Below are 26,245 nucleotides of genomic sequence, written 5' to 3'. Positions count from 1 at the left end.
AATCTTTAAGTAAATTAAATGATGAAAATTTCTTTTAACATAATTATTTTGTTTTATTTCATGAGTATATTTATTTATTTCATGGAATATTTATTAATAATTTATCATTAGCAGTATATTTATTTATTCAATTTTGAATGAAACGGGTCTCCATACAGTGATGGACGCAAGCTGCCGTTAAAAAAAAAACTAAAGAAGAAGAAGAAGCTACTTCCCGAGACTCGAACGGCGTCACAGCGAGACTACGTCGAAGAAGAACGGTTTTGGTGCTGCGCGGGAAAAACAAAAAATAGAAATATATCGGATTTGGAAAAGGAGGATTTAGGCATAAACTGGTATGTGAATGGTTCGGTTGGAAATGGAGACAGGAAATGAGGAAGACGTGGATTTTGGAGGGTGGACGCCAGCGGGGAGAGGAAGAGGGAAAGGACGTGGAAGAAGTAAAATAGATGAAGGAATTGGTGATATTCAAGGTAGCAAGCGAGAATTGGAAGGAAGCAGTTCAGAAGAAGAAAGGATAGTTAGGAGGAAAGTTATGAGGGAGGAATTTAAAATAATATTAAAACTTAATAACGAGGAAGAACAGGATAACATCAGCCCCATTGTGTTGTCAAGAGAGATAAAAAAGAAAATTGGAGATGTTGAAATGGTAAAGATTTTGAGAGATGGAAACTTATTGGTAGTTTGTAAAAATGAAGAACAACAGAACAAGGCTTTAAAGGTGGATAATATCTGCAAAAAAACTGTTGGAGAAAAAAATCATGGAAGAAAATAAAAAAATTAGAGGAGTGATTTATGGGATCCCTCTAGATGAAGATCTTGATAAAATTAAAAGAAGTATTATTGGTGCAAAAGTGAATAACTTGAAGAGATTATCAATAACAATAAATGGAGAAAAAGTAGGAAGTATGTCAATCTTCATTGAATTTGACGAAAAAGAGTTGCCACAAAACATTAAAATAGGTTATTTCAGGTTAGACCTTATATCCCTCCACCACTTCGTTGTTTCAAATGTCAAAGGTCACATAGCAGCAGTTTGTAAAGATGCAGAGATGTCCAAAATGTGGTGAAGATCACAAATTAGAAGAATGTAAAGAAGAAGTACAAGAAAAATGTAACTGTGGAGGGCAACATAGAGTTACGTATGGAGGATGTGAAGTAAGGAAGAAGGCAAAAGAAATCATACAGATTAAAATGACTAAAAACATAAGCTATGCAGAAGCAGTTAAAAATGTGAAGGAACAGAAAACAAGAAAGATTGAACAAATAGTGAATCAAATTCACAGCAAAGCAAAGAAAATGTTACAATATCAGTAGAAACACTAATATTATTTGTAGCATATGTTATCAACTGTACTGACCAAGCCAAGCATAAAACTGAGAAGATTAAAATAATATTGAGAGGAGCTGAAACGTTGTTGGGGTTTAAGGAGGGATCATGGGAGAACATAAATAAAAAGTTGGAGATAGATGGGAGACAAGGACCATCTGGTGAAAGTACATGTTAATATTACAATGGAAGGCAAGAAGTTTAATCGCTAACGGACAAGAATTTAAAGGTTATATTGATAGTCTTAATTTTAATAAGGCAGACTGGACTAAATTTAGATACTTGAGTCAAATAAACTTAGAGAAAGTAGATATGAGAATGGATATAAATGATGTAAAATTTGTAAGATAATCATGGAAGCAGCAGATAATTCATAAAGCAGGGTGTAAAAGTAATAAGAAAATGGTAACATGGTGGACAAATGAATGTAAAGAAGCAATAAAGTTAAGAAATAAAACATTTAAGGTACTAAAAGGAAATCCAATTTATAAGAATTTAATTGATTATAAAAGAAAGCAAGCAAACGTAAGAACTATTAAGAAGGTAAAAAGAGAATATTGGAGAAATTTCTGTAGCACAATAATGAAAGAAACAAAAATAGAAAAAATTTGGAAAATAATTAAAAGAATGAATGGCATAAAGAGAGAGTTTGAATATCCTATATTAAAAATAAATAATATAAATATAGTAAAAGATGAAGATAAAGTTGAAATATTGGCAAGAATATTTAGTAAAATTAACAGTTCAAATAATATTAGTGAAGAGGGAAGAAAAGGAAGAGAAAATAAAAAACTTATATATAAAGATGTATTACAGAGTGTTGAAGAAACAAATAATCTGTTAAATGTTGAATTTACAAAAGCTGAATTAAATTATGCACTTAGGAAGACAAAAAATACAGCACCAGGTAAAGATCAAATTTGGTACAGAATGATAAGGCAACTTGGTGGAAAATCGAAATATATAATATTACAATTATATAATAAAATATGGGAGGAGGGAAAATTACCACTGAGCTGGAAGGAATCAATTATAGTACCAATAGATAAACCAGGAAAAGATAAATCAAATCCAGGAAATTATAGACCAATAGCCTTAACATCAAATCTATGTAAAATAATGGAAAAAATGATTAATAGTAGACTAGTATATTATTTAAATAATAAAGGATATATGTCAAAGTATCAAAGTGGTTTTAGAAAAGGGAGGAGTACTAATGATCCAATGCTATGTTTAGAGCATGAAATTAGAAGAGCACAGATAAATAAAGAAAGTTTAGTGGCTGTATTTTTTGATATAGAAAAAGCATATGATATGATGTGGGTGGAAGGATTATTAATTAAATTACAAATACTGGGCATTAAAGGGAAAATATTTAAATGGGTTTCCTTATATAGAAAAACTTTTTATCCAATTTGAATAAATAACTGAATCTGACTGAACTGTTCAATTATTAGGATTAATTAGAATATATGAACCTGACTGTTGTGAAGAACCTTGAGACGACATGTTGTGAATTGGTGCTTTATAAATAAACTGAATTGAATTGAAATGGATTAAAGACTTTTTAACAAATAGGAAAATACGAGTTAGAATTGGGGAAGTGATCTCAGGAAAATATATAGTAGAAAATGGAACTCCACAGGGGAGTATTATAAGTCCGTTATTGTTTTCAATTATGATAAATGATGTATTTAAAGATATTGGAAAAGTAATGGGATGTTCACTTTTTGCAGATGATGGAGCTGTTTGGAAAAGAGGAAAAAATGTAGATTTCATTGTAAAGAAATTACAAGAGGTTATTATTGAAATAGAGAAATGGGCGTTACAATGGGGATTTAAATTTTCAGTTGAAAAAACCAAAGTAATGATATTTAATCAGAAAAAAATAAACAGGGAAATAAAATTAAAATTATATAACCAAGAATTAGAGCAAGTAAAGTATATAAAATGTTTAGGATTATGGTTTGATGAAAAACTAAAATGGAATATACATATTCAAAAAGTTGTTGATAAATGTAAGAAAATGTTAAATATTATGAGATGCTTGGCTGGCAGTGACTGGGGAGCAGATAGGAAATCACTAAAACAGATTTACACAAGAATGATAAGATCTAACATAGACTTTGGTTGTATAGTTTACGGTTCAGCAGCTAAAACACATCTGGTTAAATTAGATATTATCCAACATCAGGCATTAAGATTATGTACTGGAGCATTTAAAACTACACCAACAGCAGCAATAGAAATAGAAATGGGAGAAATTAGAGTTAAGAAGAATAAAATTAGAAATAAATTATTGGTTCAATTTACAATGTAATAACTTGGATCATCCAATTTGGGAAATTTTAAATCCATTTTGGAAAAAAGAAAAGAAGAGTGTTGGATGGACAATTGAAAATAAAATAGAAGAATTTAAAATGATTGATTTAGAAATTAGTCAAACAATATCAATTATACCACCAAAGCAAAATAAATCTTACATTGTAGATAGTTATTCAGTACAGATACATTTAAATAATTATTATAGATTTATTCAAATATATACAGACGCATCAAAAATAAATGGAAAAGTAGGAATAGCTTTTGTAGTACCAGAATTCAATCTAAAAATAGGAAAACGAATTACAGACGGCTTATCAGTAAACACAGGAGAAATATTGGCTATATTATTAGCTTTACAATGGGTAGAAGACATAAAAACATTAAAAACAGTCATTCAAGCTCTGCATTATTAAGTTTAAAATATAATCAGATAGTAGGATGGACATTTTATTAGAAATATTTCATACATTATACAGAATACAAAAAATGGGCTTGATAGTTATATTTGTGTGGGTTCCAGCACATATTGGAGTAGAAGGAAACGAGAGGGCAGATAAAATAGCAAAGAGGATAATTCAAAATCCTATTAGTTTTATAGTTAAAACAAGTAAATCTGAGGGAAAGAGTTTTGTTCAAGGAAAGCTGATGGAAAAATAGCAAAAAAGGTGGGATGAAGGAAAAACATGAATATGGTTTTATAAAATTCAGAAGATGGTAGGAGAAAGAAGAAATGGAAGACGAAATAGAAAGGAGGAAAGAGTGATAACAAGGTTGAGATTTGGGCATACAGGACTTAATTATACACTTTTTAAAATTCAAAAGCATGATACTGGTAAATATGATTACTGTGAAAAATATGAAACAATAGAACATGTTATATTAGAATGTCATAAATATGAAAGAGAAAGAAGATATATGAGAAGAGAGTTTGAAGGTATTAAGGAAAAGGTTAATTTATTAGATATTTTGAAGAAGAATTTAGGGAGTAAACATGTACAAATAGTGATTCGATTTTTAAAGAAAACTAAATTATTCCATAGAATTTGATCATAGTAGATAAAATTGTGAAAGTATGGAGGATATAGATGGGTAGAATACAAAGTAATGTGTAAGTATGTATATATATATATATATATATATATATATATATATTTATATATAGGTAAGATTTATTTATTTAATTTGTAGAATTTAAATATATATATAAATAGATAGATCGACACGAACCACACTCCATACCAGTAAGTGGCGGTAATGCTACTAAAAGTTTGTTGCCAACCGCCAATAAAACGAAGAAGAAGAAGCTACTTCCCTCACTGAAGAGTTACCCACAGCGCGAAGCGGCTTCATGGCGTCCTGATGACCGGAGTCCAAACAGCTGTTTGTGCTGCTGTCTGGTTGTTAACCAGCGATGAAAGCCGTGGTTCTTTTCTGCGTGTATAAAACCTGTTCCGGTTGACACTGAGTGACAGACTGAGAGGACTGGAAGAAACCGGAAAACGGAGCGGTCTAAGGTGAACGTTTAGTTAGCATTAGCATGTTTTTAGCTGTCACAGGAGCTGTCATGTAGCATTTAGTTAGCATAGTTAGCTGTTAACTACCACTAACGACTCAGGAAGAGTAGGTCCTGTCTGCTGTCATGGCATTAACAGCTAGCATTTAGCTTAGTCAACTACTTTCTACAACAACTCACGAAGAGCCGGTGTTTATTTGCAGTTGACAATTAGCTAAGTTAGCTGGTTGCTATCACTGACAGACTCAGGAAAAACAGGTTTCTGTGTGAAGTCCGTGTTATTACAGCTAATATTTAGCTTTGTCAGTCACTTTCTACAGACAGACTCACGAAGAGCGGGGTTTTTATTTGCTTTGCTGGTTAAACACATAACCTTTCAGTCTCACAAACTCTGGTCCAGTTGTCAGGTAGTCTTTGATCTGGCGTTGTCTAGATGACAGTTTTGAAGCAGGTGTATGATGGCATCTTCAACTCCAACTCCACAGCGATAAGCAAACTGAAGGAGGTCCTGATGGTTTACTGTTTGCTTACTCAGGTGGGCCAACAGGAGTCTCTCTAGGACCTTCATGATGTGGGTTGTCAAGGCAACAGGTCTATAGTCATTGAGGACTGCTGGGTGAGTTTTCTTTGGTACCGGAACAAGACAGGAGGTCTTCCACAACTCTGGAACCTTCTTCTGGGCCAGGCTAAGGTTGAAGAGGTGCTGCAGAATCCCACAGAGCTGCTCTGCACAGACCTTCAGGACTCTAGGGCTGACATGATCTGGACCTGCAGCCTTATTCAGATTCAACATTTTTGTTTGCTTGTCTAATTTCTTTAAGTTTTAAGGAGACCCTTCACATCATGCTGATCTATTCCATGGCACCAAAAGCTGGTTGGGAATCAGCCTGTGGACGTTAAAATCCTCTTTTTACCAAACTGTTTTTATTTAGATTCAATTTAACTAAACTAAAAATGGAAACAAACTCTTCGCCAGACTGCTGGTAAGAACATGGATAAATATCTATTTCAGAACCGGTTCTTTGTTAATAGGTTGTCTGTTGTGTCTCGGCAGAAAACTGGTTGGGTTTGGAATGGTTCATTGCTCAGAGTTACGTGGATAAACAAACAAAAACTGAAAATGTTCCGAAATAAAAACTGAAATTGTGGAAAAGTTAAAGAAAATCAAAAAGTAAACTTTGAGAGAATTTAATAAAACCTTGAAACCCGTTTAATGAAGCAGTGAGATGCTGTATCTGGAGCTTTAAGGTGAATTGAAGACAGGGTGAGCAGCACCTACATGTTGGGTGTGGCCTCTATCAGTAGCAAGCATGCTGCGATGGTGGCATGTAGACCTTCTTTGCGAGTGGTTCCACCTTTATTTTTTGTTTTTAGCTCATGTTCTGCTCGTTTGGAGCGATTCACGGCTCGTCCCGCAGCAGCTGCATGTTGCTGCTGGCTACACCTTCTGTTTGTAACTCTGCAGCTGCAATCTTTGAACAATGTGTTCTCGGACGTCCACCTGAACCACAACTTTGACTTTCTGCATCAGAAGAAATGTTTTTGAGCCCGCTACATCAGTTATCTGTGTAGAACTGTTCTACTTCCTCTTGATCTGGTCCAGCTAGATGTACATGTTGCAAAAATATGATCATGTTTTAGGTTTTCTGTCCTTGATGCAAATATTTAAGTTATTCCAAGTCGATAAATGTCATTTTATTGGCTAGGTTTTTCTTTTTCTTTTCACGTTTTATGTCAGAAATGTGACGCTCTGCTTGGACTTGAAACATCTGCGCCATCGTTGGGTGGATGTAGACCAGCTGATATATTGATCTTCCTCTAGGTGCTTTCGCTACATTGTTTTGTAACCAGTTCCTAGAGCTGTGTAGTAGTACTAAATGTTGCTCTAAGGAAATATAACTTCAGGACATATTTTCTCTGCCCCAGCTTGAATCAATGGGTATGAACCGGTTCATAGTTCACTTTTACCCTTAAAGGCTCTTAGTGACTAATTTGAGCAACAAAACAACCAGGTGTTCACTTTTCTGAGTGATCAAATAATACATGCATTTTCTGGCCTAATATTTCAGAACCCAAATAATTCAACCATCAAACATAATTTCCTCCAACTGATGTGAAACAGAGTTCTGAAAATATGATTCGGTCCAGATTGTAGAAGTCTAACAGCAGATATGTGTCCTGACGAAGGAAAGAGAGAGAAGCTCATTTTACATTTTATTCACCTCAAGGAATCTTATTTTGAAAGTTCCAGGCAAAAAGTTAATTATTAAAATCTTAAATCTTCAGTTTAAAAAAAAATAAAGTAATTGAATGTTTTTGTAAACTTTGAGTGAATTTACAGACGTATAAAGATGCTAAATGGTTGGCACATTTGACAACATGAGCGCCTGTCATCTTCCATCGAGTCTTTCAGTAAATGAGCTTCAAAACATTGGACATGTTGTCAAAGTAAATTAAATTGGAAGGCTTCTGGATAGTTACTTCCTAGTAAACTCAGCCTCAGGTTATTTTTTACCTGAAGATTAGAAATTAGGCTGATAGATATTTATATAATATCTCATAAATGTATCGTGTTTTTTAGGATGGCGGGAGTGTTTGACATTGACCTGGAGACGGAGGACGTCAGCGACCCAGAGGTCTGCTGTTTACTGGGACTGATCTGTTACTCTAACTGGTTAACATGATAACAAACACAAGTGACACTGAACCCTCTGGCTTGTTTCCACCTGCAGGATGACTCCTGTGAGCTGACTGTCATCGAACCTGACTGGTAAGTGCAAAGAAACCTCAACAGGATGGAGATGATCCAGCAAACTCATTTCTTCTTCTCTGTTCTCATCAGTGTGCAGACTGAGGAGGTGGAGCTGACCAGTGAAAGCGTCAACAGAGACAGTGAGAGAGTTGGACCTGACTGTTTTGAGCTCCTCACGGTGCTGGGGAAAGGCGCCTATGGCAAGGTCAGTAAGGCTACGTTCACACTGCAGGCGAATGCGACCCATATCTGATTCTTTCATGACAATCGGAATGACTCAAGCTGATCTTTTCACCTCCAAAGAAAATCCGAATTGTGCCTCTTACATACGTTGTACTACAGTAGCACAGTCTGAACGGTCATGTTGCGTTTCATCCGACTTCTACGTCATCTTCCTGACTCCGACTGGCATCCACACAGACTTCCCTACAGCAGCAGCATCACTGCTCCACTTAAGGCCGTTAATAAATGTCATCTATTTTTTCTTACCTTTTTATGTCTCATTATGATGTGGTGATAATATTGTCGGCTTCCATCGCTCAACAACTTAACAGTAACAGTAACGCTTTTGTTGTGCCAAAAAGTGATGGTCTACTAAAGACTGATCAGGCGTGTTTGTTTTTTGGAAGATAAAACAACATTTTTGACCATTTGAAGCCTTTCTTTCTGTGTGAGACTCTTACATTCTGGAAGATCTGTAAAACTCAATCCCTCTGAGTGAAATGTTGTCAATTTAAGGTGGAAGTCTGTCAGTCTGGTGCCCTGAACTTTTCAGACTCAAGTCTGATGGCGGTCGCATTTAATTTGTTGTTTCACACAAAAAAATCAGAATTAAGCATCAAGACCTGCAGTGTGAAGGTAGCTTTCGACTGAGCTGGACTCTACATACATGTCAGTACATGATGACTCGTCGTGCCTGTTTTAACGGACACGTCTTTCATGACATTACAGCGTTTGTTTCAGATGTTGCATCACACAGCTGGGGTAAGAGATGGGTCTGTCCTAGTTGCTTCCACAGAATAAGAGAAACACCAGCCTGGTGGTGCTGATCAGATGACCTTAAATTACTGATTATCATCGTCAGTTTGAAAACCTTTACTAAAAATGGACTTCAGTCAGCTCACAGCCTTGGAGGATAGAGGTGTTCAACACAATGTCAGGATAAAAAACCAAGAGCTTCATCTCAGCCTCTACAGGCCTCCCTTTGGATGCTAATTGTTCAAGTTTATGACAGGACCTTTAGAAAGAGACTGAACACGTTTGGCTTGTTTTATATGGAAGCTAAACTTAAGTTTGCATCTCAGTGATACTCCTGAAACCATGTCCTTTGGACAGATGTGACCAGCACCAACACAGCATATCAGGACAAACACCTACAGCTGTCCAGCACAGTAGTGAAGGGCTGATGGTTTGTTTTGCAACCACAGGACCTGGGCGTCTTGCAGCCAATGAGTCGTCCATGAACTCCTGTGTATACCAAAGGATTCTCCGGTCAGATATTAGGGCTGAAAACTGAATCTGGGTCATCAACAGGACAACGATCCCAAACACTAGCAGCAAAATCTTCAACAATACTGATTGATAAAGGAAATGATTAAGGAGCTACAGTGGCTCAGTCAAAGTCCAGACATCAGCCTGATGAAGATGGACCTGCAGAAACCTCAATGAGCTAAAAAAACGTTTGAACATGAACCAGAATTCCTCTGCAACAGTGGAGAGACTCATAAAGTCCGACAGGAGGACCACAGCTGAGAGTTAATGTTGCTAAAGGTGGTTCTACAGGCTGATGGATCATGGGAAGAAACCTTTCACCCCTGACTCAATCATTTGATAAATTACTTGATGGACAACATCTTTACAGACAGAACCAAACATCATTGCGGTTTTCAGGATTCATCTGAACGTGGACTGGTTTAAAAAGACTGAGAAAATGTTTAGAACGGAATCAGAAACTTTAATTATTTTCGTTCTTCAACTTCCTGTTTCTCTTTAAGGTGTTCCAGGTGAGGAAGGTTCAAGGTCCCCAAACAGGAAAAATATTTGCCATGAAGGTCCTGAAGAAGGTAGGTTGGTGCTTCCTGTGGACCCACTCCATCCTATATCTCCTCTGTATTTTCCTCCTTTTAATTTGTTCAAATCCCCTCTCCTTTGCTGCTGCCATTATTAGTCTGTGCTCACTGTCAGTGTTTGACCACCGTAGGCTAAGATAGTCTGCAATGCCAAAGACACGGCTCACACACGAGCAGAGCGGGAGATCTTGGAGAAGGTGAGACACCCGTTCATCGTGGATCTGCTGTACGCCTTCCAGACGGGAGGGAAGCTCTACCTCATCCTGGAGTGTCTGAGCGGTAAGCTGCTGAGGATGAAATCATTCAGAAATCTAATGAAAACCAAGAAGCCACAATCTTGAACTCTGCTCGGTTTCTCCAGGGGGAGAACTGTTCATGCAGCTGGAGAAGGAAGGCATCTTCATGGAGGACACCGCCTGGTGAGATCTCTGTTTCTGAGTTTGTTGTCGCGATCATTTTAAATAGATTCATGGGCTTAATGTGTTTGTGTTTAGTTTCTACCTGGGGGAGATCACGATGGCTCTGGGTCACCTCCACTCTAATGGGATAATCTATCGAGACCTGAAACCTGAAAACATCATGCTCTGTCAGCAAGGTAAGGCGACGCCTCCCAGAATCTCAGCATGGACACATCTGTGTTTAAAGCAGGCAGACTGCATGAAGGGACTCTGATGTAAAACGAGTCACGTCTTTGAGCTGACTTGTAATTAAAATGTAGCCATGAATAATAAACAGTGGTTTGTATTGAAGGGCACATCAAGCTGACTGATTTTGGCCTCAGCAAGGAGTCGATTCATGATGGATCCATCACACACACCTTCTGCGGCACCATTGAATACATGTGGGTAACTCTGTACACACTCCACACACAACCACGCATCCCAAAAACACGATCCCAGACTTGCTGTATGTGTGTGTGTGTACTTGTACTTGTTGCTGAGTGAGAACCATTTTTCGTATTTTTATCGCAAAGTGAGGACATTTTGACAAAGTGAGGACATTTTGACAAAGTGAGGACATTTGACAAAGTGAGGACATTTTGACAAAGTGAGGACATTTTGACAAAGTGAGGACATTTTGACAAAGTGAGGACATTTTGACAAAGTGAGGACATTTTGACAAAGTGAGGACATTTTGACAAAGTGAGGACATTTTGACAAAGTGAGGACATTTTGACAAAGTGAGGACATTTTGACAAAGTGAGGACATTTTCCTGGTCCTCACTTTGTCAAATTCCATTCTTGGGACAGAGGTTAGGTTTAGGACTAGGGTATGAATTGAGTTATTGTTAGGGTTAGTTATTAACTGGTTAGGGTTAGTTATTAACTGGTTAGGGTTAGTTATTAACTGGTTAGGGTTAGTTATTAACTGGTTAGGGTTAGTTATTAACTGGTTAGGGTCAGGTATTAACTGGTTAGGGTCAGGTATTAACTGGTTAGGGTTAGGTATTAACTGGTTAGGGTCAGGTATTAACTGGTTAGGGTTAGGTATTAACTGGTTAGGGTTAGGTATTAACTGGTTAGGGTTAGGTATTAACTGGTTAGGGTTAGGTATTAACTGGTTAGGGTTAGGCACTAAAAATCAAGGAAAATGAATGGAAGTCAATGGAAGTAATCGAAAAGTCCTCATAATGACTTCTGTTTCCATGGCTGCGAACGTATTGGGAGCGCTGCACTTTCTAAAGCAAGCGGTACAGGAGAATGCTGAAGAAAAAATAGCAGAGCAGTATTTTCTCTTACAAACATTTACACATGAACTGAAACATGCCTGAAGATTTCCTGGAAGCCGCTGAACTAATTTCATTGAATAAGAACCGGACCTGAGAGCTGCTTCACATCTGGGCCGCATGGAGGCGACCCAACTTCTGGCACCTGTGAACAGGACTTCATTCAACAGGTCCTCTTCATGTCCTGGTTCTGCATGTTTGACATCACCTCGCATGTTTTCTGTTGAATTAAGGTCCGGAGGCTGAGCTTGCTGCTCCATAACGTTAATGTTGTTGGTCTGGAACCAGAATGCTGCTCCTTACTGGTGTGTTTGGGCTTTTGGTCTTTGTTGAAACACATTTCAGGACATTTACTCTTCAGCATGATGCAACATGAGCTCTTCAAGCTTTTTGATGTATTCAAACTGATCCATGATGCCTGGTATGTGACAAATGCCAGAATATGTAAAGCATCCCCATACCATGATGCCTGAACCACCGTGCTTCACCATGTACTGTCTGGAGGTCCTAAAGTCAAAGAAAAATCTCACCTTCATCTGTCCAGAAAATGTTGCTTCATTTCTCTTTAGGCCCGTTGATGTGTTCTCTGACAAACTGCTACTACTTCAACATGTCAGTTTTCTCAACTATGAGTCTCTGCTGGGCTTTTTTTTCAGTAGCTTGGCTTCAAGCCGGCATCTCCTGATTGGTCCATTCCTCACAGACGTCTACAAACCAGCTTTTATCCCCTTGGAACTGATCAGTGGTTGAATCTTTTATATTCTTCTCTGTTTAACCAACTGTGACATTAAAGTACACTGTTCTTCTGAACGATCCGATGCACTCAGGCTTTCAGAGAGGAACCAGAAGTACTGCAGGTCCATCCTTAAATAAAGGCCTCCTGTTATTCTCAGAATCACTGATTGAACTCCACACTGTAAATATTTTAAACATGCCCCTTTCTATGAACAGTTTTATGACAGAGTCCAGCATCACTTTGTTTTAATTTTCAGCTCAACCTACTAGTGAATTATTAATGTACAAATCCACATTATACAGCAAACCTGATCTGGTTTGGGATGTCGGTCTGCAGAACCGAAGTCCGTCAGCCATATTCTGTATCTGTCAGTTTTAGAGGTGCTGTGTGAGATGTTAAAGTCTGAATGTATTTCTGGGATGGTTCTATCAGCTTATATTATTAAACGCCTTTTTTGTTCTCAACCTAAAACTTTAATAGTTTAGTTTAGGTGGAAAATAAGTCCTAGAAGATGCAGCGGAGAACATCCAGCTTCCTGCATATGTGAAGTCCTCGTTTAGAGCCGTGATCACTCTCACAGGTCAGAGTGCAGCATCTTTATTAGGCCCGAGCAGCAAAGCAGCTGCGAAGGCCTATTGTAATTCGAATGTTTATTATTATTATTCTGGCGACAAATGAATCGCCTTTTTCGCGGCTTTAACATATACAAAAAGTCAGCAAATTTGGTGGAGCCATCAGTCGTGTGTGAAATTTACGTATTTTAAGGGTTTCACGCAATAAAAATGGCTCAACAGCGCCCCCCTGAAATTTTCAAAAAACCATCCGCATTGACCTTAGTTTATCGTACAGTTATGAAATTTGGAACACTTGTAGAACTCCCAAAGACTTAGCTAAAACTCTCTTGCACCCACGTCCTTTAATAAACAGGAAGTCGGCCATCTTGGATTGAGTTTTGAATTTTGACCCCATTTTTGCCGTTTATAGCCTCCGTATTTGATCGAACTCCTCCTACAGATTTTGATTGATCGCCTTGAAATTTGGTCAGTTTGCGCAGAAGGGATGGGGGATCTAAAGTTATCAAAATTGTGACTTTTTGAGCATGCTGAGGGGGCGGAGCCAGGCCTCAAAGTTTGACGACTCGCCAAAAAAATTTTAATTGTTATAGCTCTTACTAGGAAAGTCGCAGACACACAAAACTTTCTGGTATTGATCCACATCTGGCCCCAAACCATATTCAATGGTCACATCCTGCCATCATCTAAGCCCCGCCCCCTGAGAACAGGAAGTACCATGTTTTACTGTGAAAAGTCCAAATTTCACCCCTGTTACCTAATCAACACGAAACTGTCCCTAGTGACAGATATAAAGATGGTCTAAGTTGGTTTGGAACACAGAGACTTTAGGCGGGAGGGTGTGGCCAAGGCGGCGTGGCGATAACACATGTCACGCCATGGCCTTACGTTTGCCTCTCATTTCCACATTTCTTAGCCGATAGCCACCAAACTCAATAGAATTGATACTGGTCCAGCCCCCTAAAGATTTCCAGTGAAAAAATTGGTGGGCGTGGCCTAATTGCTCCACAGCGCCCTCTAGGAGCACTAAAACAACCAGCCCCAAGCCATGCTGTATCCGAGGTGTATGAAATTCAGTACACTTATTTACCTTCTCAGGACCTACAAAAAAGTCTCTTGGACCCATTGTCCAAACCCCACAGGAAGTCGGCCATTTTGGATCAAAGCCGCCATTTTGTCTCATTTACACACGTCGAATCTGAGCGAACTCCTCCTACAGCTTTTGACTTACAGAAATCGAAATCAATCAGTATAGTCTTAAGGCACTGGGCATTAAACGTTATCAAAAGCTTTTTGCTACATGAAAGTATGTGGGCGTGGCTAAGCCTCAAAATCTGACTTCTCGCCATGAAACACGAAAACCTTATAGTTTCTACAAAGAAAGTCACAGAGACATGAAACCTTCTGGGATTGATCGGCCTCTGGCCCTGAACAATATTCACTGATCAGATGCTGACATCATCGAAGCCCCGCCCCCTCAAAACAGGAAGTGTCATGTTTCACTTAGTGTGGGCCATATTTGATCTCCTTCAACTAATCAACATGAAACTGTCTCCAATGACAGATAACACGATGGTCTAACTTCATCTCCAGTACTGACAGGTTTGGCTGGAGGGTGTGGCCGTGGCGGCGTGGCGAAATCTGATGTGACGCCATAGCGATACGTTTGCCTCTAAATTACACATGCAGGGTCCGATTTACTCCAAACTCAATATGGTTGATCCTTGTCAGCCCCTAAACATCTCTATTAGATTACATATGAATTTGGCTCAACGGCGCCCCCTACTACACTCCAAGTGCTCTAGCTCCCTCATGCCTGATCGGATCCACTTCAAACTTACTGTACATCATCATGTATCAAAGCTGGACATGTTGACACTGTCAAAACATTACATCACTTTAGCCCCGCCCCCTAATAAACAAAGGAGTGTAGCTTCCTTATGGAATATCCGATTCACTCCAAACTGAATATGGTTGATGTTTGTCAGCCCCTAAACAACTCTATTACATTACAGGTCCTTCTCAAAATATTAGCATATTGTGATAAAGTTCATTATTTTCCATAATGTCATGATGAAAATGTAACATTCATATATTTTAGATTCATTGCACACTAACTGAAATATTTCAGGTATTTTATTGTCTTAATACGGATGATTTTGGCATACAGCTCATGAAAACCCAAAATTCCTATCTCACAAAATTAGCATATCATTAAAAGGGTCTCTAAATGAGCTATGAACCTAATCATCTGAATCAACGAGTTAACTCTAAACACCTGCAAAAGATTCCTGAGGCCTTTAAAACTCCCAGCCTGGTTCATCACTCAAAACCCCAATCATGGGTAAGACTGCCGACCTGACTGCTGTCCAGAAGGCCACTATTGACACCCTCAAGCAAGAGGGTAAGACACAGAAAGACATTTCTGAACGAATAGGCTGTTCCCAGAGTGCTGTATCAAGGCACCTCAGTGGGAAGTCTGTGGGAAGGAAAAAGTGTGGCAGAAAACGCTGCACAACGAGAAGAGGTGACCGGACCCTGAGGAAGATTGTGGAGAAGGGCCGATTCCAGACCTTGGGGGACCTGTGGAAGCAGTGGACTGAGTCTGGAGTAGAAACATCCAGAGCCACCGTGCACAGGCGTGTGCAGGAAATGGGCTACAGGTGCTGCATTCCCCAGGTCAAGCCACTTTTGAACCAGAAACAGCGGCAGAAGCGCCTGACCTGGGCTACAGAGAAGCAGCACTGGACTGTTGCCCAGTGGTCCAAAGTACTTTTTTCGGATGACAGCAAATTCTGCATGTCATTCGGAAATCAAGGTGCCAGAGTCTGGAGGAAGACTGGGGAGAAGGAAATGCCAAAATGCCAGAAGTCCAGTGTCAAGTACCCACAGTCAGTGATGGTCTGGGGTGCCGTGTCAGCTGCTGGTGTTGGTCCACTGTGTTTTATCAAGGGCAGGGTCAATGCAGCTAGCTATCAGGAGATTTTGGAGCACTTCATGCTTCCATCTGCTGAAAAGCTTTATGGAGATGAAGATTTCATTTTTCAGCACGACCTGGCACCTGCTCACAGTGCCAAAACCACTGGTAAATGGTTTACTGACCATGGTATCACTGTGCTCAATTGGCCTGCCAACTCTCCTGACCTGAACCCCATAGAGAATCTGTGGGATATTGTGAAGAGAACGTTGAGAGACTCAAGACCCAACACTCTGGATGAGCTAAAGACCGCTATCGAAGCATCCTGGGCCTCCATAAGACCTCAGCAGTGCCACAGGCTGATTGCCTCCATGCCACGCCGCATTGAAGCAGTCATTTCTGCAAAAGGATTCCCGACCAAGTATTGAGTGCATAACTGTACATGATTATTTGAAGGTTGACGTTTTTTGTATTAAAAACACTTTTCTTTTATTGGTCGGATGAAATATGCTAATTTTGTGAGATAGGAATTTTGGATTTTCATGAGCTGTATGCCAAAATCATCCGTATTAAGACAATAAAAGACCTGAAATATTTCAGTTAGTGTGCAATGAATCTAAAATATATGAATGTTAAATTTTCATCATGATATTATGGAAAATAATGAACTTTATCACAATATGCTAATATTTTGAGAAGGACCTGTATATTGGAATTTGGATCAAGAGCGCCCCCTAGGTCACTTCAAGTGCTCTATCTCCCTCATATATCCTCGGATCCAGTTGAAATGTAGTATACATGATCCTGAGTTAATGATGGACATTTTCACACAGTCAATTAATGATGTTGTTTTAGCCCCGCCCACAAACAAACAAGCGACTGCAGCGTCCTTCTGGAAGGTCCGATTCACTCAAAATTTTGAATGCTTTTTGCCAGACCGAAGATCAAATGACATGTTGCTCACAGTACCACTTAGTGACGACGTGTTGAAGTGAAGCAGTGTCATCGTCGGTGGCGTGTATGAGGCGATGCCAGGCTCCTGCGGTCGCTCAACAGCCCGAGTTGCGCTGAGGGGTGCGAGGGCCTTCAAAGCTGCTTGCAGGTTTCTAGTTCATTATTATTATTATTAGGCCAAGCTGATAAATATCTGTGTGGTCATATAACAGTTCAGGACACAGTAGACTTTCACAAATGTATCTCCATGTCAACATCCATCTATTGTCGAAACCCGCTGCAGAAAGACCCCAGGCTGGGATTCAAACCCAGGACCTAGTGCTACCAGCTGTGCCACCCTACAGCCCTCAATAAACATGATACACACATATTTTCCAGTATGAGGTCAAGCAGGCTAAACACAAATATATTTATTTATTTGATCAGAGACGATGTGCAGAAAACCATTAACCTCCAACAGAGTGAAGATGCACCAGATTCTAGCCTCTTAGCTGATTTCCATCTGGAGTCCCCGTGGCGGGAAAGAAGGCGACAAAAAGTCCAGATAAATAAGATTTTAGAACAGAAACACGTTAAAAGTTCAATTTAACACAACATGCATACAATGTGAATCAAAAAGTCCATAAACATTTATTTGAAGAAGAATTAATGGTCAAATATCGGGTTTCTTTAAACCCATTTTTTGTGTCCCTGAGGCCGGTTCTACGGTCCGTAGTCATTTTTAGTTGAGTAATTTGTTCTGTTCTTTTAAGGACTTGTGAGAAAGAGGTCAGTTTTATGTTTAGGGGAGCTAACTGAAGGTGGTTGCAAGTTTGCTGGTACAGTTTCACTAAGACCAGCTTTTAGAGAACTTCTTGTTCTGTTCTTCTGCTCCAGGGCGCCTGAGATCCTCACCAGGTCGGGTCACAACAGAGCGGTGGACTGGTGGAGCCTCGGGGCCCTGATGCATGACATGATGACTGGATCGGTAAGCTGGAGGCTGTGGGGCAGAGAGCTGGTAGTCAGTCAGTGTTCATGTAAAGTCCCATTATTGGACCAGTACTACCAGTACCAGTGTGTGAAAGTCTTATTTGTATAGTAAACTCAGTTTAAAGCTTTGTTGTTCACGGTACAGATGAGAACAGCCTCTATAAAGGAGAACATTTGAGGTATATTTATCAAGACCTTCTTCATAACTGTCAGGTTTGCTGTTGCATAGCAACCAGTGTTAACCGTCTGTTTCCACCAGCCTCCGTTCACAGCTGAAAACAGGAAGAAGACCATCGATAAGATCCTGAAATGTAAAGTGAACCTTCCACCATATCTGACCATCGATGCCAGAGACCTGATAAAAAAGGTCTGTTTCACACCCATAGAAACACACACACACACACACACACACACACACACACACAGTGAATTGGCTGGTTTCTCACAAGACAAACAGGAAAACATTTGGTTTGTGGCTTTTGTTTTTAACGCTGCGCTGAATAATTCCAATAAACTCAAACATCAACATATTCCTTTAATTCTGTCTGAATGAGGATGTTTTTAGTGATGCAGCAGCAAGTTGTAGAAAACGCTGAAGAGAATCCAAAGACCAAAATGAACATGGACTCGTCCATCTGGGCTTTTCAGATACTGTCCGTCATGTCTGTGGAGGACTCTATGAAGCCCGTTTCTCCTTCATATCAGATTATTACTAAACAAACATTTCCAGATTTCTGCTCGCCTGTCTGGGGGATCTACTTCAGAGGAACCTGCTCATGTTTGAACAGAGTTTTATTCCACATCCAGTCCTCAGTTTGATCACACTGGCTGGAGCCTTTTAGTCATTTTTGTCTTTGACAACAATTTGAAGTCTTTGTGGAGCCAGAAATGTGCTTATTGTCATTTTCTGTTGCCACAGACTCAGACGTGGTGAGTCACATGTAGAGGAAGCTGTGGGTTTCATGAAACTGGGGTCTGAGGCTCTATGAACAGGAAACTCTGAGATATTTCTGTTCATGCAGCTAGGAAAACTGGACTGAAGACAACCCCACAGACTGATCGTAGTTTTTATTGAATGATCCAATTCTGCCATCTGCTGACAGGAACTGATGCCTGCAGCGTGATGCATGTAGAACCTGTTTTCATATTTTCTCGTAGAAATTGTAACAGAAACTAAGTTAAAATAAGATGTGAAACAGGTGTAAAGTAACTGTTAATGCATACCCAAACTGTAATAATAAAGGGTCTGATGATATAAGGTCCAATATCAGAGATCATTAAATGTCCTTCTTGTCTGCTTTTTTTTTCCTAGCTGCTGAAGAAGAATCCAGCTCAGAGAATCGGTTCTGGAAAAGGCGACGCTGCTGATATCCAGGTAAGGCCCAGTCATTGCAAACTGGACATGGTCAATATGGAACCAAGAATACAAACTACACCAAAGAGAGAAAGAAATATAAACCATAAAAATTCTGCACGTTCAGAACTGGTTCTGGTTTCTGAAAATTCTGTTGTCTTTTTAGACTAATTCAGTTCTGCTATTAAATGACAGATTTTGTCCAATGACTAAAAGAAACCCATCAACTGGCCTTTTCCCTTCCTTTGCATTTGGTTGAGAGCAGAACTTGAACAGAACCTCTGTGTGAACTATCAATGAGCAGCAGTCTGTCCACTGAATGCTGTGAAATGTTTCTGAGTGTTTCTGTTCTCACAGCTTCCTGGAATCGAGGATGAAATCATCGTAAGATCCTTAAAGCTTCGAGGTGTCGGACATGTCTGAGCTTTAAGGGTCTTGGTTATTTGGCGTCGGCAGCACATTATTTTTCATGTGATGACAAAGTGCAAACGGAGTGGAAAAGTTAATTGTTAAAGGTTTGATGAAGTGTTGCGGTTTGGAGCTGAAGGATTATTAACTTGCTTCCTTTTTTCTTGTCTGCAGAAACATCCATTCTTCAGGCACATCAGCTGGGAGGAGCTGCTGAATAAAAACGTGGAGCCGCCATATAAACCACAGCTAGTACGTCTTCTTCTTTGGCCGCCCTAATGTTTGCACGCCACTCTCCCTTTAACACGCAGACCTTATTTCTAAACTCTGCTGCTGATCCTTTCTGGTTGCCCAACATCTTGTTGCCATTTTTCACATGTTTTCACGCAATTAAATTGTCTCTCTTTCTTCAGTATGATGTTCTTGTTTTCCTCCAAAAGCACTCGGAGGAGGACACGAGCCAGTTTGACACCAGGTTCACCAGACAGACGCCAGTGGACAGTCCAGATGACACCACGCTCAGCCACAGCGCAGAGCTCGCCTTCGCTGTGAGTCTCTTCCTCTCTAAAGTTGAAATGGTTAGGAAATGTTGCAGTTTGTTTCCATGCAGTTGAGTTCTTCTCCTCGTCCTATTCTCCTCAAACAGCTCCTCAATTCTCCATTTTCTCCTTCAGGGGTTCTCCTTTGTGGCCCCGTCAGTCCTTGAGAGTCTGAAAGAAGGATTCTCATTTGAACCTCGATCGCGTCACGTCCGTCGCCACAACAGCAGCCCGCGCACACCTGTCAGGTAGCACACACACACACACACACACACACACGCGCAGAGAAGAACATCTCTGACCTACAGTATTACTACACCTGGCTGATTTAATGAGATGCAGTTGTTTCTCTCCTCTCAGTCCTCTGAAGTTTTCTCCTGCTGGGCCCTTTAAGTCCAGCCTGGACGGAGAGCCGGACCTGTTCTCCCCCACGTCTCCACCTGCTGCCCCGCCTCCCGTCTCCCTGGAAAACGGAGCAGCAAGTCAGCCAATCAAGACACCTTCAAGGAACAAGAAGAAGAAGATTCATCGGAGATGAAGCAGGCTATCTCCCAAAGTTCAGTTCTGGTTCTGGTCTTATGAGCAGTTTCTGCTCAGCGAGCGCCGAGACAGGAAGTGTTTCTGCTGGGTTAAAAAGTTGGTTAACAGAGATGGGTCTAAAAAGCTGGAATAATCGTTGGAATTCTGTCTCTTCTGGGAAATTATCCATGGATCAGCATCTGCTGACGCTAAGTTCATCCATTAAGGTTTTATTTAAAGCTCTGATAGAAACAAACGACTAAATCTGCCAGCCTGAGGGCCCAATTCAAAGGAAACTCAAACTCCTAACAAATGTAATTACAAAAAGGCCAAAGAAGCCATTGATTTTCCTTTAGCAGCTTCTCTGTGTGTTTATGAGGGGTCGAGGTGGGATGTGTGATGGATTGACTGGAAGCTCTGGACTTTCATTACAGCTAAAGGGAGCAGTGATTTAAAGTTCTTGACAATCAGCTGATGTTTAATTAGAGCTGACGTAGAATAGCCCGATTGGAGCTCAGGAAATTTGAAAATGACCTTCAGCCAACAGGAAGCTCCAACAGATCATGTTTCTGTTTCCTTCTCCTGGTTCAGTGTTTTATTTATTTCTGCATGTGAAAGGTCCAAAGAGCCTCACGGTCCAAAACCAACAAGAAGTAACACCCTTTATCTTCACCTGATGACATCATCATCATAATGCCTCTCTGCTTGGTGGTTCGTTTGGTGCCTCCAATTGACAACATTTAGCCAATCAGAGCAGGCTGGGCCTTAAAGAGACAGGAGCTGAAAAGAAAACAGGACGAAAATCCTTGTCTGCAACTATGAAATTATGAGTTTGTAAAACATGAAAAGGACTCTTTAGGATCGTATGACTGTAAATACATTTCTGCTGCATGCATCACATGTGATGTAATTAATTAACGAAGGTCAGATTTGTCCTTTCCTGTCTGCTGCCAAAGGAGTTCTCATGATTTATGGTCAGATTGGACAGACGGGCCGATCGCACCATTCAGCCAAGGGACAAATGTATGAACGTCGTTTGGATTTTAAAAGTGTTGCTCTCAGAAACAAGAAGCTGTTTTTACTAAAGACCTGCAGGTCAAACAACATGATGGTTGTTGCTGTTCAAGCAGGAGAACTTTAATGGATCGGAGAAAGATTCTCATGTTCTCTTGGTGGGAATTTATTTGATTTCTTTTTCAATCAAACCAGCAGGGAATCACTCAGAAGAACCCAGAAAGCTCTTGAAGACCACATAAATGTTAGATGATCAGGGACTGAGAGACAGAAAGGTCAGGGTTCAGCATATAACATACACATATACATGCATGGATAAGGACAACATTGTTCACATGCAGACAACTGATTCATTGCTTGTATTCCTGATCACATCCACATCAGACCGTTCCTTCTGGGTGCAAAATGGAAATAAAGATTGAGATGTAGTTATAACCAGATATTTACAAACAGACATTATTTGTTGCTGTCAGACATGAAATCAGACTGAATGTTTCCTGTTTTACCAAAATTATTTCTATTTGCTAAACGACTAAATAATGAGAGAAAAGTTGACCTACGTTTCCTCAGGGTTCATTAGAACTGTCTGAATTGGGTCAGGTGTTCTGGGTTTCTTACTGTAGTTTGCTAGAACTTTGTCCCATCTCTCCTGACAGAACTGGTGTAACTGGGTCAGGGCTGTAGGCCACCTTACTTAAGCAAACAATTTCAGCTCTGCCCGCGAATTATCTGTGGAACTTGGATCAGGACTTGATGGTTGCTCCAACTCATCGACTAGTTCTTTCAGCCACTTCATCTGGTGCTATGCTGAGGGACCTTGTCCATTAAGACGACCCATCTGTGTCCAAGCTTGAACTATTTAGTGAAGTGCACCAGTCCCTCTTGCAGTAAAGCAGCCAAATAACCGGATGCAGCCACCCTTGAATTTTGTAGTTGAGATGAAGTTCTCAGGCTTGGAGGCTTCGTCTTCCAAGCCTGATGTCCCTCAAATGTAATGATGGTCTTCACCTTTAGGTTCATCAGACTCCAGGAAATATCTTTGAACGTTGGTGTAGTCTGTCTTCTGTGTTGCTTTTGAGGAAATGGCTTTTCCCTCTCTGAGCGGCCTTTCAGTCCATGTTTGTGCAAGTCTTCATCCAGTATCTTCACGAGCTCTTTAGCTGTTGTTCTGGAGCCGATTCTCACATTTCACACCAGAACCCGTCCGTCACCCACCTGATCAGAACAATGAATCCTGCTGCTTATACTTTATTTGAGCAGCTAAATGTGGAACCTTCAGACATGGATGGACCGGGCTGGTGGAGATCCACTTTTCTCTTCTTCATATATTGGCTGATTTCTTCAGATTTTTCTATGATGTCACACAAGGAAGCATTTTTTCCATCCACACGCGCCGCCTTTTAACACAGATGTGAATTAGCTTACAAAGCTATGACATCATCATCATCTGGGCTCCCCCATACTGTTCGAAGGCCTAGTAATCGTGGTGTTTGTACATTTCTGACTATTAAGAAGGGTAAAATAAATGTCATTATTCTGGTTTTCATCCAGTAGAAATAATTTCTAAAGCAGGAAAGATTTTTCCTCGTCGTTGCAGCTTCATCTGTTGTAAATGTTACGTTTCTCCTCAGGACAGAACCTGAAACAATTCACCAGCTGATCTAGACTTATTTATCTGAATTTGATTGATTGTTACAGCAGGGAGAACCTGTGCTGGTTCTAAAGCGGCTTGGTTTTAGTTCTGTTCATGTTTAGACATCAAGAAAATGACTGAACTGGTTTTCAGGAGAAAACATTTAATTCACGTTTTTCATTAGAGGTTTTTTTTTTTTTTAAATCCCAGACTGGCCCGTTACGTCCGGACCGGTTCTGGATTAGAAGTAACTCACGTTGGAATGATTGTTTCCTGGCTGCTTCTCTGCTGGGAACTCCTCATTCCTGAACAGTTGGACGAAAGTGAACCGTGAGATTGTGAAAGTTTCTTCCTCCTCTTTTCTCTCTCATGGTGATTTTTTGATTTCCTTCAGGATCTCTTGTTACCTTCAGAGCGATGAGGGGACTGTAAGTAAAACCCGTTCTCAGTCTGGTATCAACTGTGAATGAATCTAGTTCTGTTTCATGGCTCTTAATTCAGGATGGAATACATCTCCAGTGAATAAATAAAATCAGCTGGATTGAAAGAAGAAATATTGTCAGGGTCTCCAGACATCTGACTTTCCATTTGCTCTGAGGTTTTATTGTTTTTTTTTATTAGTCCTCACTTATCAGACCCATCCCTCCTTTATTACTACAATCAGTCTGCAGTGTTTGGAAGCACAGTCAGCCTTATAGCCACTCTTCTGCCTCGGTAACTGAACTCATCTGGTTATTTCATACCAGAAAATGCTTTATTTCTCTTTGATTTTGTGTATTTATTTACATAATTAATTATTATTACACAGAGGAATGATGCACATCTGAAATTGTACAATTATGTAAAGACTATAGAAAATAGCTTATATTTGAGATTGTTTCTTCCAACTGATGAATGTGTTCTGAATAAAAAGGATTTATTTCCTGGGATTTTATTCTCATTCATTCCAGGTTTAACCATAAGCAAGTACAGGGTGACGGTGGACCAAAGGCTCCTAACCAGGAGCAAGGTTATTGATCTAAAATGTTTGCAACATTTTTCACTCTTTTGTCTGAAAATACTCAGCTGACTTCACATCAGGGTACCTGCGTCATCGTCACAGGTGACAGAGTTCAACTGAAATCACTTAATCGTCTGACTTGGTGTAAAACGGGGACGGATGTGCTCAGTCATTCTATTCTGGTGCTGGTGATGGTTTCCTCCAATGTAAAACTGGTCAGACATGCTGCGAACCTCTGCTGAGGGCAATCATCAAGGCCAGACAGAAGGTCTGCAGGAAGGACAGCAGAAGACTGGAACAAAGTTATCATTTTGTGATTGATTGGGACATCTGCTGAAGGAAACGTGACAACTACCATGATTCTTGTGTGGTTGCAATGATAGAGCATCCTGATCCTGTCCATGTCCAGGGTTGCTTCTCTTCAAAGGCAGTGGGCTTCCTACCAGTTCTGCCCAAGAACTCGGCCATGGATGGAGAGTGGGGTCAAAACATTCGCCAAGAGCAACTTTTTCCAACAATCTAGGAATGTTTTGGTGATGATCTGTAGATTTTCCAGCCTGAAGGAGAGCTGTGTCACCCGGTCAATATTCCAACAAAGCTGCTCAAAGATAATACTGAAATCTGGGACGTTTGGTCAGGAAACTCCCACCAGATCTAAACCCAGTCAGAAGCCCTGGTTAGACACCATGAGCTAAGCTGACAAGAATGGACCGCCAACTGTCAGGGTTTAGTCCAGAAGATGGTTTCCAGCAGTTTAGGGACAATTACAGGAAATGTATTAAATGTGACTTTTTTTTACCCAACCTTCACCTTGTGGGATGAAAGCCTTAAATGTGCAAATATAATTTCTCTGGTTATGTAACTCCATGAAGAGTTCACAGCAGTAAGACCTCAGTTTCAGCCTCAAATAACCAGAACCAGGATCTGTTACAGTTAGGAACAGTTTGGTTTGTTCTGTGGACAAATAAACAGTTCATCTCAGGTTAGATACAGAACCACTGCGGGGGGTCTGGAATGACCCCGGACCCAGTGGGGAAATCTGCACAATACACATTCACTTCTGAACGTGTAAATCTATCAACAACTATGGCCTAGTTTAAAGTCTAGAACTCATAAAAAATGAGCCCTTTCAGATGGCTCAAACTCTCATAAACAATTAAAAACTGCAGCTCTTTGAACCCAGTCTTCATAAAAAGTTTTATTTCTACGATTCACTCTACAGTTCTCATGCAAACATCACTTCTATTCAAAAACCCGATTTCTCTTTTTACAGACGCTTGAAGCATGCATTTAGTGACTGACTACATCCTGGGAATCTGGGACCGCATCAGGATAAGTTTTATTTTGGAACATTTCCTCAAACTGCTGCAATAATAAGGTCAAAGCCATAAGAACGAGGCCAGCTCTTCCAGCCTTGCTTGAGGTTGTTGACCACCGAGTCATGATGAAGGGTTTTGGACCAGCTGCCACTCAGAAAATAAACTTTTATCATAGTGAAGTCTATACAGGTGAAGCAAACATTACTTTCTCAAATTCTTGGAATGGAGGAATTTTAGGGAGAAATCTTGGCCAGATGAAACTCACTCTGACAGCAGAATCTGTTTATCTAATGAATAAATAACTCCAGATTTTATGAAAATACTTTGGTAAAGGTTTCCAAGGACCAAGGCCACCTCTGTGGGAGAAGCTAAGAATAGGAGGAAAAACAACTTTATGTTCAATAAAGTCCAGAAGGTTCATCATCATCCATGATTTTAAGCCGTTTAGCCCTAAGGGGTTTTAGAGCAATGTCCACTTGAAATTACAGGGGTTGGACAATGAAAGTGAAACACCTGTCATTTTAGTGTGGGAGGTTTCATGGCTAAATTGGACCAGCCTGGTAGCCAGTCTTCATTGATTGCACATTGCACCAGTA

The 26,245-nt window shown here is 40.1% G+C and overlaps 1 protein-coding gene across 3 annotated transcripts; it reads left to right on the top strand.

The window, feature by feature from the left end:
• Positions 1-300: 300 nt before the first annotated feature.
• LOC124868300 (ribosomal protein S6 kinase beta-2-like) lies at positions 301-24,259 on the top strand. 3 transcript variants are annotated; one of them, XM_047365388.1, is made up of 16 exons: positions 301-335; positions 7,750-7,804; positions 7,901-7,938; positions 8,011-8,125; positions 9,915-9,983; positions 10,121-10,268; positions 10,351-10,408; positions 10,484-10,584; positions 10,740-10,830; positions 17,771-17,861; positions 18,123-18,230; positions 19,176-19,238; positions 19,800-19,877; positions 20,066-20,173; positions 20,300-20,412; positions 20,525-24,259. In XM_047365388.1, the coding sequence occupies exons 2-16, from the start codon at positions 7,751-7,753 to the stop codon at positions 20,700-20,702; spliced, it is 1,413 nt and encodes a 470-aa protein (XP_047221344.1). In that variant the 5' UTR covers positions 301-335; position 7,750; the 3' UTR covers positions 20,703-24,259. The 3 variants fall into 3 exon arrangements, with proteins under 3 accessions (XP_047221344.1, XP_047221343.1, XP_047221342.1); XM_047365387.1 differs by lacking the exon at positions 301-335 and adding an exon at positions 4,953-5,169; XM_047365386.1 differs by lacking the exon at positions 301-335 and adding an exon at positions 5,912-6,151.
• Positions 24,260-26,245: the final 1,986 nt, after the last annotated feature.

Source organism: Girardinichthys multiradiatus, chromosome 5 (genome assembly GCF_021462225.1).
Source record: "Girardinichthys multiradiatus isolate DD_20200921_A chromosome 5, DD_fGirMul_XY1, whole genome shotgun sequence".
Taxonomy (NCBI): domain Eukaryota; kingdom Metazoa; phylum Chordata; class Actinopteri; order Cyprinodontiformes; family Goodeidae; genus Girardinichthys; species Girardinichthys multiradiatus.
This window is presented reverse-complemented; position numbering and strand designations above follow the sequence as displayed.